Here is a 12,795-nt window from a genome sequence, read left to right on the forward strand (position 1 = left end):
TGTGTCACTGTGGGTGGGGGTGTGTCACTGTGGGTGGGGGTGTGTCACTGTGGGTGGGGGTGTGTCACTGTGGGTGGGGGTGTGTCACTGTGGGTGGGGGTGTGTCACTGTGGGTGGGGGTTGTCACTGTGGGTGGGGGTTGTCACTGTGGGTGGGGGTGTGTCACTGTGGGTGGGGGTGTGTCACTGTGGGTGGGGGGGGTGTGTCACTGTGGGTGGGGGGTGTGTTCACTGTGGGTGGGGGGTGTGTGTCACTGTGGGTGGGGGGGGTGTCACTGAGGGTACCTGTGTGGGGGTGGGGGTGTCTGTGTGGGGGGTGTGGGTGTCTGTGTGGGGGGTGTGGGTGGGGAGCAGTATGTCCAGCCAGTAACAGGGCGGACAGGCAATGGGCTGGAGCGCAGAGAGGCGGCGGGCTGTCGGATGGATGGGGGTGGGGGCAGAGTGTGAGAGCGCGCCGCTGAGGGGAGGCAGATGAACGCGGCCAAGTGGAGTTTCCTGCTGTGCGCCGCTGTCAGCGCCGCTGTCTGCCTCGGCATCTACCTGACCGGCCGAGTGCGGCGGCCCGAGCCCCGGGCCTGGGGCCTGGACTGTGCCGGCTGCGGGGACTACCCGGACGAGCTGTGCGCCGCGCTCTTCCAGGGCAAGGCGGCGGCGCTGCTGCTGGGCGCCCAGTGCGAGCGGCTCCACCGGGCCGAGGCCGAGGCCGGGATCGAGAGCCAGCTCCAGGCCGGCCGCCCGCTCAACTGCTCCCGGCTGCGGGCCTCGCACTCGTACATCACCGAGACGCTGTCCCGGGAGGAGGCGGACTTCCCGCTGGCCTTCATTCTGGCCGTGCACAAGGACCTGGAGACGCTGGAGTGGCTGTTCAGGGCCATCTACGCCCCGCACAACACCTACTGCATCCATGTGGACAACAAGACCTCAGCGGCCTTCCGCCGGGGGGTCCAGCAGCTCGCCTCCTGCTTCCACAACGTCTTCGTGGCGGCCCGCAGCGAGAGTGTGGTGTACGGCGGCTTCTCCCGCCTGCAGGCCGACATCAACTGCATGCGGGAGCTGGCGGGCGGCCGCCCCCGCTGGAAGTACGTGCTGAACCTGTGCGGCCAGGACTACCCGCTCAAAACCAACCGGGAGCTGGTGCGCTTCCTGCAGGGCCGCTGGAAGGGCAAGAACATCACCCCCGGCATCCTGCAGCCCCAGCACATGAAGCCCAGGACCAGCCACATCCACCGCGAGTACATCTCCCCCGGACACTCGTATGTCATCAAGACCCACCGCAGGAAGGCGGCGGGGGTGCCGCACGGCCTCACCCTCTACTTCGGCTCCGCTTACTACGCCCTGACCAGGGAGTTCGTCAACTTCGTGCTGAGCGACCCGCGGGCCCAGGACTTGCTGCAGTGGTCCCGGGACACGTACAGCCCGGACGAGCATTACTGGGTCACCTTGAACCGCATCGCAGGTAAAACCCCGAACCCCGGCAGTGCCAGCCCGTCACCCCGACACTGCCAGCCCGCCACCCTGACACAGCCCGCCACCCCGACAGCGCCAGCCCGTCACCCTGACAGTGCCCATCACCGCGACACTGCCAGCCCACCACCCTGACAGTGCCCATCACCGCGACACTGCCAGCCCGCCACCCTGACACAGCCCGCCAGCCCGCCACCCTGACACAACCCGCCACCCCGACAGCACCAGCCCGTCACCCTGACAGTGCCCATCACCGCGACACTGCCAGCCCACCACCCTGACAGTGCCCATCACCGCGACACTGCCAGCCCACCACCCTGACACAGCCCGCCACCCCGACAGCGCCAGCCCGCCACCCTGACACAGCCCGCCACCCCGACAGCGCCAGCCCGTCACCCTGACAGTGCCCATCACTGCGACACTGCCAGCCCACCACCCTGACAGTGCCCATCACCGCGACACTGCCAGCCCACCACCCTGACAGCACCAGCCCACCACCCTGACACAGCCCGCCACCCTGACACAGCTCGCCACCCTGACAGCGCCAGCCCGCCACCCTGACAGCGCCAGCCCGCCACCCTGACAGCGCCAGCCCGCCACCCTGACAGCGCCAGCCCGCCACCCTGACAGCGCCAGCCCGCCACCCTGACAGCGCCAGCCCGCCACCCTGACAGCGCCAGCCCGCCACCCTGACAGCGCCAGCCCGCCACCCTGACAGCGCCAGCCCGCCACCCTGACAGCGCCAGCCCGCCACCCTGACAGCGCCAGCCCGCCACCCTGACAGCGCCAGCCCGCCACCCTGACAGCGCCAGCCCGCCACCCTGACAGCGCCAGCCCGCCACCCTGACAGCGCCAGCCCGCCACCCTGACAGCGCCAGCCCGCCACCCTGACAGCGCCAGCCCGCCACCCTGACAGTGCCAGCCCGCCACCCTGACAGCGCAGCCCGCCACCCTGACAGCGCCAGCCCGCCACCCTGACAGCGCCAGCCCGCCACCCCGACAGCGCCAGCCCGCCACCCCGACAGCGCCAGCCCGCCACCCCGACAGCGCCAGCCCGCCACCCCGACAGCGCCAGCCCGCCACCCCGACAGCGCCAGCCCGCCACCCCGACAGCGCCAGCCCGCCACCCCGACAGCGCCAGCCCGCCACCCCGACAGCGCCAGCCCGTCACCCCGACAGCGCCAGCCCGTCACCCCGACAGCGCCAGCCCGTCACCCCGACAGCGCCAGCCCGTCACCCCGACAGCGCCAGCCCGTCACCCCGACAGCGCCAGCCCGTCACCCCGACAGTGCCAGCCCGTCACCCCGACAGTGCCAGCCCGTCACCCCGACAGTGCCAGCCCGTCACCCCGACAGTGCCAGCCCGTCACCCCGACAGTGCCAGCCCGTCACCCCGACAGTGCCAGCCCGTCACCCCGACAGTGCCAGCCCGCCACCCCGACAGTGCCAGCCCGCCACCCCGACAGTGCCAGCCCGCCACCCCGACAGTGCCAGCCCGCCACCCCGACAGTGCCAGCCCGCCACCCCGACAGTGCCAGCCCGCCACCCCGACAGTGCCAGCCCGCCACCCCGACAGTGCCAGCCCGCCACCCCGACAGTGCCAGCCCGCCACCCCGACAGTGCCAGCCCGCCACCCCGACAGTGCCAGCCCGCCACCCCGACACAGCAGCCCGCCCACCCTGACACTGCCAGCCAGCCCGCCACCCCGACACTGCCAAACAGCCCTGACACTGCCAGCCCGCCACCCCGACACTGCCAGCCCGCCACCCCGACACTGCCAGCCCGTCACCCTGACACTGCCCGCCACCCTGACACTGCCAGCCCACCCACCCCGACACTGCCAGCCCGCCACCCCGACACTGCCAACCCGTCACCCTGATACTGCCCGCCACCCTGACACTGCCAGCCCACCCACCCCGACACTGCCAGCCCACCCACCCCGACACTGCCAGCCCGCCCACCCCGACACTGCCAGCCCGCCCACCCCGACACTGCCAGCCAGCCAACCCTGACAGTGCCAGCCAGCCCGTCACCCTGACAGTGCCAGCCAGCCCACCCTGACGTGTTAGGATGCCACCCCCATTCTGGCAAATCCGGACCCCCATCCCACCCTGACCCATCCAGACCAACCCCACCCTGGCACGTCCAGACACCCACCCCACCCTGGCGCGTCCGGATCCCACCCCACCCTGGCGCGTCCGGATCCCACCCCACCCTGACATGTCCGGACTCCACTCCACCCCACCCCACCCTGGCGTGTCCAGACTCCACCCCACCTTGGCGCGTCCAGACCCCCCGCCACCCCACCGTGTCTGGATCCCATGCCACCCCATCCCACCCTGGAGCGTCCGGACCCCCAGCCACACCACCCCACCCTGGCGGATCCGGCCCCACTGCCACCCCACCCCCCTGGAAAATCATGTCTCACAAATTTGATTGAGTTTTTTGAAGGGGGAACCAAGAAGGTAGATGAGGGCAGTGCAGTTGGTGTGGTCAACATGGACTTTAGCAAGGTCTTTGACAAGGTACTGCATGGTAGGTCATTACATGAGGTTAAATCTCACGGGATCCAGGGTGAGGTATCTAAATGGATACAAAATTGGCTTCTTGACAGAAGTCAGAGGGTGGTTGTAGAGGGTTGTTTTTCAAACTGGAGGCCTGTGACGAGCGGTGTGCCTCAGGCATCAGTGCTGGGTCCACTGTTATTTGTCATTTATACCAATGATTTGGATGAGAATATAGGAGGCATGGTTACTAAGTTTGCAGATGACACCAACATTGGTGGCAGAGTGGACAGTGAAGAAAGTTATCTCCGATTGCAATGGGATCTTGATCAATTGGGCCAGTGGGCTGATGAATGGCAGATGGAGTTTAATTTAGACAAATGCGAGGTGATGCATTTTGGTAGATTGAACCAGGGCAGGACTTACTCAGTTAATGGTAGGGCGTTGGGGAGAGTTACATAACAAGGAAATCTAGGGGTACATGTTCATAGCTCCTTGAAAGTGGAGTCACAGGTGGACAGAATGGTGAAGAAGGCATTCGGCATGCTTGGTTTCATCGGTCAGAACATTGAATACAGGAGTTGGGACGTCTTGTTGGAGTTGTACAAGACATTGGTAAGACCACACTTGGAATACTGTGTGCAATTCTGATCACCCGATTATAGAAAGGATATTATTAAACTAGAAAGAGTGCAGAAAAGATTTACTAGAATGCTAGCGGGACTTGATGGTTTGAGTTATAAGGAGAGGCTGGATAGACTGACTTTTTTCTCTGGAGCGTAGAAGGCTGAGGGGTGATCTTATAGAGGTCTATAAAATAATGAGGGGCACAGATCAGCTCGATAGTCAATATCTTTTCCCAAAGGTAGGGGAGTCTAAAACTGGAGGACATAGGTTTAAGGTGAAAGGGGAGAGATACAAAAGTGTCCAGAGGGGCAATTTTTTCACACAGAGGGTGGTGAGTGTCTGGAACAAGCTGCCAGAGATAGTAGTAGAGGCGGGTACAATTTTGTCTTTTAAAAAGCATTTAGATAGTTACCTGGGTAAGATGGGTATAGAGGGATATGGGCCAAATGCGGGCAATTGGGATTAGTTTAGGGGATTAAAGTAAAAGGGCGGCATGGACAAGTTGGGCCGAAGAGCCTGTTCCCATGCTGTAAACCTCTATGACTCTAAGACCCTGGTGCGTCCTGAACCACCCCCCCCCCCCCCCCCCACCCCGGTGCGTCCGGACCCCCTCGCCCCTGCCATCCTGGTGCGTCCGGACCCCCACCCCCACCACCCTGGTACATCCGGACCCCCCCACCCCACCCCACCCTGGCGCGTCCGGACCCCCCCCTTCCCCCACCCCACCCTGATGCGTCCGGACAGCCCCCCGGCACCCTGGCTCGTCTGGACCCCTCCCCGCCAGCCTGCCGTGTCCGGGCACCCTTCCCCACCACCCTGGTGTGTCTGGACCCCGTCCACCCCACCCTGGTGTGCCCAGACTACACCCCCACCCCACCCTAGCGCGTCCAGACCCCTTGGAGTGTCCGGACTCTCCCCCCCACCCCCACCCTGGTGCGTCAGACCCCCACACCCCACCCTGGCGCGTCCGGACCCCCCCCCCCCCCCACCCTGACACGTCCGGAACCCCTGGTGCGTCTGGACCCCCCCCCCCCCCCCCGCGTCCGGACCCCCTCCACTCTACCCTGGCACGTCCAGACCCCCACCCCACCCTGGCACATCCGGACCTTCCCTGCCACCTCACCCTGGCGCGTCCCTCCCCCACCCCACCCTGGCACGTCCAGACCCCCCCCAACCCACCCTGGGGCATCCAAACCCCCCTACCCCATCCTGATGCGTCCAGACCCCCGCCACCACCCTGGTGCTGCCAGATACAGGAGCACTCCTGATTTAACCGCCCTGCAGAGAGAGAAACCTCTCGGTGTCCCAAACAAAATGAGTGTTGATTGAATTTGTAATAACATTTAGAGTGAAATCATCTAAACCCACCCCACCCAAACACATTTTTCGTCAAGAACTAATTAATTTTCCTTTTAAATTTCACCAGGATGTTGCCTGGGCTGCAGCGTTTCAGCTATGAAGAGAGACTGTTTTCCTTGGAACAGAGAAAACTGAGGGGGGACCTGATTAAAGTGTACAAGATTATGAGGGGCATCAATAGGTTAAATAGGAAGGAACTTTCTCCCCTAGGAAGGAGATCAGTAACCAGGAGGCACAGATTGAAGTTAAGGAGCAGGAGGTTTATAGGAGTTGTGCAGAAACACGTCTTCACCCAGAGTGTGGGGGGAATCTAGAACTTGCTGCCTGAAAGGATGATAGATATGGGAACTCTCACAACACTTCAGTATTTAGATGAACACTTGAAATGCCACAGCATACAAGGCTACGGACCAAGTGCTGGAAAATGGGATTGGAATAGATAGGTGCTTGACGGCCAGTGCAAACACGATGGGCTGAAGAGCCTCTTTCCATACTGTAAAACTCTATGGCTCTGAAATAATTCATGGCATCTGCTTCAATAGCAGCTTGTAACAGAATTCCCCATTCTTACCGTCCTCTCCTGAGTGGAATCTAATTCAGCCTTTAATTTGTTTTGCTTTAAATTTTTATCCCATTTTAATTTGATTTTTGTCCAGCGTAATACTGTCAAAGCAAAAGTTGCAATTTTGGGTTGCTTTATTCATTTTTTAATAAAGGCGTTAGCTGAGATGCTCTTGCGGAACTGCTAGCATGGAGACAACAGGCCGAGTGGCCTTCTGTGCTGCCAACCATTCTATGATTCTGCCTTGATTTATATAAAAGTATGAAGTGAAACATCATCTGACCATGAGACAGGGATTGGAAAATGAGGAAAATTGAAGTTTTTTTAGAACTTCTCCCTGGCTCCCTAACGAGCAACCATAGTTGTATTTGTCAGAATGCAATGCGTGAATCAGTTAGTGTGTGACCATGTGTTTATATTCAATTGTGATTTTTATGTCAGTCATTTTCAGCTCTCTGCACATCCAGGTAACTGGAGATTCAGGTAACTGGGCGGCACGGTAACACAGTGGTTAGCACTGCTGCTTCACAGCTCCAGGGACCTGGGTTCGATTCCCGGCTTGGGTCACTGTCTGTGTGGAGTTTGCACATTCTCCCCGTGTCTGCGTGGGTTTCCTCCGGGTGCTCCGGTTTCCTCCCACAGTCCAAAGATGTGCGGGTTAGGTTGATTGGCTATGCTAAAATTGCCCCTTAGTGTCCTGGGATGCGTAGATTAGAAGGATTAGTGGGTAAAATATGTAGGGATATGGGCCTGGGTGGGATTGTAGTCGGTGCAGACTCGATGGGCCAAATGGCCTCTTTCTGTACTGTAGGGTTTCTATGATCTGCTGTTCTCAACTCTTACCCATTTTACTGAATGTGTACAACCTGGAGCAGCTTGTTTCCACTGATCCGTAATGAGGCTAATGGTACTTTCACTCAGCAAATTTCCAACAAAGGACCAACTTCAATTGTATCTCTGGGATGTAAAGTTATCAGTCCATAGCTTTCCACAGCCAAATGTTCTGTATTTCAGAAACATATTGCCGAAGCTGGAGATGGCAGCAATATAGCAGAAATCACTTTCTGCAAACTCCAATGTTTTGGCTGTGATGTGATAGCTGTTGACACAGTAGCCCAGAGAGTGCAAAAGTACACTGAGCATTCTATCGCTCTGACGAAGGGTTATCCAGACTCAAAACGTTGGCTCTGTTCTCTAATCACAGAGGCTTTCAGACCTGCTGAGATTTCCTGGCATTTTCTGTTTTTGTTACAGTTTCCCAGTGTTTTCTGCTAAATTGCATTTACCTAGGATAATGAGATGCTCCCAAAGTGAAAAGTAAAGCAAGTCTGTCTTTTTAATATAAATCCTTTCATGCCCATTGGACATCCCAAAGTGCTTTTTAGCCAATTAAGTACTTTTGAAGTGTAGCCACTCTTGTAATGTAGGAAACACAATAGCCAATTTCCACTTGGCTAACTCCCACAAACAACAGTGTGATACTGGCTAGATAAATCTGATTCCGACCTGCTGAGAATTTCCAGCATTTTCTGTTTTTGTTTCAGATTCCAGCATCCACAGTATTTTGCCTTAATCTGATCTTGTGCTGTTGATTGAGGGATAAATATTGACCAGGGCACTTGGGATAACTCCGCTGTTGCTCTTTGAACTCATACCGTGGAATCTTTTACATCCACCTGAGAGGGCAGGCAGGGCCTCAGTTTAATGTCACATCCGTAAGGTGACATCTTCAACAGCGCAGCACTTCCTCAGCACAGCACTTGTGTATTAGCCTTGATTTTTGTGCTCAAGCCCTGAAGAACTTGAACCCACAATCTTTTGACCCAGAAGTGAAAGTGCTGCCCACTGAGTCATTGTGGGCACATAAAAGAGGGAAACAGATACTGCGCAGGGGATTAGAGGGGAGAAAGAGAGGTTGAAGAGAGAGGTTTTAAAGAGGATGTTTTTAATGACAGATGTGCATAAAAAGGAAGGGTTTAGGAAGAGAATTTCAGAGTGGAAGGGCACGATGGCTGAAGGCAAAGTAATTATATTCAAATTGATCTTTGATACGCAAACGTGTTCCAAAGTATTTATTTAGTAGTTATAGAAGAAATTTAAAAGTTATACTTAGGTGCAACCTGTTAATGATTAAAGTTTTGAGGTGATTGATTTTAAATGACCTTGGTAAGAAGCCTCACAACACCAGGTTAAAGTCCAACGGGTTTATTTGGAATCACGAGTGGCCCGCCTGATGAAGGAGCAGTGCTCCAAAAGCTTGATTCCAAATAAACTGGTTGGACTTTAACCTGGTGTTGTGAGCCTTCTTACTGTGCCTACCCCAGTCCACATCATGGCTTAAATGACCTTGTGGGATACTTATGCTGAACAGTCTTGCACAGAGAAATTTAATTTTCTATACTTTTAAGTCAGTTTTGCATACATTAAATATTAGAACTTGAGTCTAATGGGGTGGAATAGTGGTTAGGACTGCTGCCTCACAGCGCCGGGGACCCGAGTTCAATTCCCAGTTTGGATGACTGTCTGTGTGGAGTCTGCGCATTCTCCCTGTGCCTGCATGGGTTTCCTCCGGGTGCTCCGGTTTCCTCCCACAGTCTGAAAAGATGTGCTGGTTAGGTGCATTGGCCACGCTAAATTCTCCCTTGGTGTACCCGAACAGGCGCTGGATTATGGCGACTAGGGGATTTTCACAGTAACTTCAATGCAGTGTCAATGTAAGCCTACTTGTGACACTAGTAAATAAACTTTAAATTTTGATTTTGTGCCGATAATGCAACTCATTTCAACATTTCTGAAGCCAAGCAGCTCCCTTACATCCCTCAACAGGCACAAAGTCAACTATTAGTTTCATGTCATGATCCCATAAATATAAAGTTACAACAGGGGATATTATGTCCTACGTAGCACAGTTCAACACGTTGCGGATATTAACATGTTTGGATCTAAAAGATCTATTCTGCAGAAGATCCTGGAGAAAATATTTTTCTGATTCACTGGAGGTAGAACAGAGAGAACAGTGCAGTGTAGGCTGAAGAAAGAAGAGCAACAAAAAACAAAATAGAATATGGGGGTTAAAGATGATCAAAGCGTTAGGATGGGCCAAAGCCATTTTGAGATTAAGCAATGATGTAAAGCTGAAATGGCATTTTGCTTTTAACATTGGGCAGGATTTTCTGGTTATGCTCGCCCCAAGACTGGAAAATCCTGTCCGAGGTCAATAGACCTCTGCACTGTCCTATCCTGCCCGCTACAATTCCTGTGGCGGGTGGGACGGAAAGATTCCGGAGCTTGTGCTTTATTTAAGCATTGCATTGGCATTTTGTTTTAAGTTTGTGTTTCATTTTGGGAAATTTGAATGGAATTGGCAGCAGTTTGATTCCTAACCACATATTCAAACCACATCAGTTTGTCAAAAATAATTCCGTTAAATATAACTATGTGAACTAAAAAGAATGTTCTTTGTCCCATTCAATGACACTCCTGCGGTTAAATTATTTTCTGTTTATAATGAAAATCTAAATGCCAGCGGTTTATTTTGTGCTCCTTATCGATCAATGGGAACTAAATTCTCATTTTCTGCTTTCAGTTGAAGCAGATTGAACTTTATTTGTCAGAAGTCTCACAACACTAGGTTAAAGTCCAACATGTTTATTTGGTAGCACGAGCTTTGGTGAGTTCTCTAGGGGAAGTCCTGTTTTCTCTGTTCACCTTGCTGACTCCCATTAGCCAGTGACTATTGCCCAGGGAGGTTGTCCTTGGCACGAATGGGAAAAGACAGACTGGTCAACATAATGGGAAAGATGAGAAGTTCCGGTCCACAGAGGCATACTGCAGCATGATGTAATTCAAGAGAAGCAAGGAGAAAGTCTGAGATGGAAGGAGGTAGAAATTTTGATGTGGCAAAAATGATTTCAGTGCAGTGTGATTCTACTGTGTAAATAGGACATCATTCGGAGACCATGTGTAGCAAAATGTTTCCACTTTTGACACAACTAGAACAATTCAAACACTTCCATCAAGAGTAAATTGAGAGCTTTTGTTAGGCCCTTTGGGGATTGTGTTCTTTGTAATACAAATATAAAACAGACTACTTGTATGTCAGTATAATACAAGCAATTGATACAAAAAGTGACAACATAGTATCAATGTGAATGCCTTCAGTCAATATTCTCAAGAATACAAACACATTATTATCCCTTCCTCTCTAGTGTATCAGTGACATAGACTAAGTGTTGGGTTACAATTTATTATTTAAAATTTTTTGAGTAAATTCTTTGCTCATCAGATGAATGATTCAAATGCTGGTTAATGGAGCACTCCCACATCTGCTGCAGCTGGTGGGATCTATGCTTGCTCCAACAATGTGCTTCTCTTTACCCTGCCCAAGAGGATCCAACCCCATTGTAATTTTTGTTTTCCATTTCCCATATTAGCAATCCTTGTGCCCTGATCAATCGTGGTAGTCGGCTTTTGCTGTACCTGCTCTTCCTGGCAGCCAAGTCGAATCTTTCCTAATTAAGTACCTGTAGGGTATTCACACTTTAAAGCAGCTGTAAGATAGACTGAACTTTATCTCAGGCTCCCAAGCTAAAAGGAAACATTTTCCAGCCCACTATACCACCCAGTTCTTAAGTTGCAATTCTGTGTCAAATGCAGACTTGCATATTTTTTCATACTGCTCAATTGTTCTGAAATAATAGGACTCTGTAACAAATGACTTGTTCAGCAAATGTGACCTGATATGATAATGGAAATGTGACCGTATGTGGGTCTATAGAAATTTGTTGGTTAGATAGGGTTTCATTAAAGGGACCCTAAAGGTTGTCTTGCAAGCACATTTGTGGCAAAAGGAAGGTTGGGGCTAGTTAGGGAAGACGATGGCAAGCTCTGACTGTGTTCACCCCAGCCCACCGCCGGCATCTCCGCTACATTTGAAGCCAGAGGGCTGGGTTAATAAATGAACACTTTGGTAACATCCTATTCTTTGCCCCTCTACCACAGCTACACTCGCAGCTAGATGTTCTTAGAGAGGGAGCATGCAGTGTCCACGGGTGCCGTTGAGGCCTTCCGTGTTTGTCTGGCACTGCAGGGACTGGAGTGAGTTATTGACCCCGTTAATCACATTTTACTTTGATGTTTTAAGTTTCCTTTACGCTTTGTTTTTTGTTTCGAGTGGTCCCCTCTCCCCCCTTTAAGGGGCCACTCCTTTTACTTTGTCCTTCAGTTTGTTTTATTTCTCTATTTGATTTGCTAAAAAGATTGGCAACATCCTATTCTTCATTGAGCGATAAAGGAGGAGGCAGCAGCGATATTGGGTATGATAAAAATGGGTAGAAATGGGATGGCAGTTTTCAAGCACAAATGTCGGCTAGTTCGGAAGGGATACATTCTCGGTTGGTGAGGACAGTAAAGATGGAAATTAAAGAGGTTCTGGCCATATTCCACCCATTCTCCTTGGATGTGAAGGTCATGCAAGAAAACTGGAGGATTCCAAACATTATACCCCTGTTATTTTTCAAGAAAAGGTTAGAAAGATTAAACCTGATAGTGCTGTTGCATTTATAGACTTTCAAAATGTGTTTGACAAAGTATCACATAATAAATATGTTAGCAAAAATAAAGCTCATGAAAAGGACAGTGGCAGTGTGGAGACAAAATTGGTGAAAGGGATAGAAAGTCGCGGTTAATGCAGTTACAGATTTGAAGAAAGGAAACAGCAGTGTTCCTAAGGGATTGATTTTGGGACTGCTCCTTTCAATATATATTAATGAGTGGGACTTGTATAAACAGGGCAAATTTCAATTTTTGGGGGATTATATGGAAAGCCACAGACTTCAGGAGGTCAGAGAGTGGTGAAGTGGACAGACCATGACAGATAAAATTTAATGCAGAGCAGTGTGAAGTGATATATTCTGCTAGGACCATAAGACATAGGAGCAGAATTAGGCCACTCAGCCCATTGAGTCTGCTCCGCCATTCAATCATGGCTGATATATTTCTCATCCCCATTCTCCTGTCTTTTCCCCATAACCCCTGATCCCCTTATTAATCAAGAACCTATCTATCTCTGTCTTAAACACACTCAATGACCTGGCCTCCACAGCCTTCTGCGGCAAAGAGTTCCACAGATTCACCACTCTCTGGCTGAAGAAATTCCTCCTCATCTCTGTTTTAAAGGATTGTCCCTTTCGCCTGAGGTTGTGCCCTCTGGTTCTAGTTTTTCCTACTAGTGGAAACATCCTCTCCACATCCACCCTATCCAGGCCTCGCAGTATCCTGTA

At 52.9% G+C, this 12,795-nt stretch overlaps 1 protein-coding gene across 3 annotated transcripts in view; it reads left to right on the forward strand.

The window, feature by feature from the left end:
* The first annotated feature begins 396 nt into the window (after window positions 1–396).
* Window positions 397–12,795, forward strand: part of LOC144511420 (putative beta-1,3-galactosyl-O-glycosyl-glycoprotein beta-1,6-N-acetylglucosaminyltransferase 7) — a 55,242-nt gene continuing 42,843 nt past the window's right edge. For all 3 annotated transcript variants that reach the window (XR_013500821.1, XR_013500822.1, XM_078241763.1), the window contains exon 1: window positions 397–1,455. Coding sequence is in view for 1 of the 3 variants with exons in the window: in XM_078241763.1 (XP_078097889.1) it covers window positions 471–1,455 (985 nt within the window). In the remaining 2 variants the exon portion in view is untranslated. The remainder of the gene's footprint in view (window positions 1,456–12,795) is intronic.

The sequence above is a fragment of the Mustelus asterias genome, chromosome 2 (assembly GCF_964213995.1).
Source record: "Mustelus asterias chromosome 2, sMusAst1.hap1.1, whole genome shotgun sequence".
In the NCBI taxonomy this organism is placed as follows: Eukaryota; Metazoa; Chordata; class Chondrichthyes; order Carcharhiniformes; family Triakidae; genus Mustelus; species Mustelus asterias.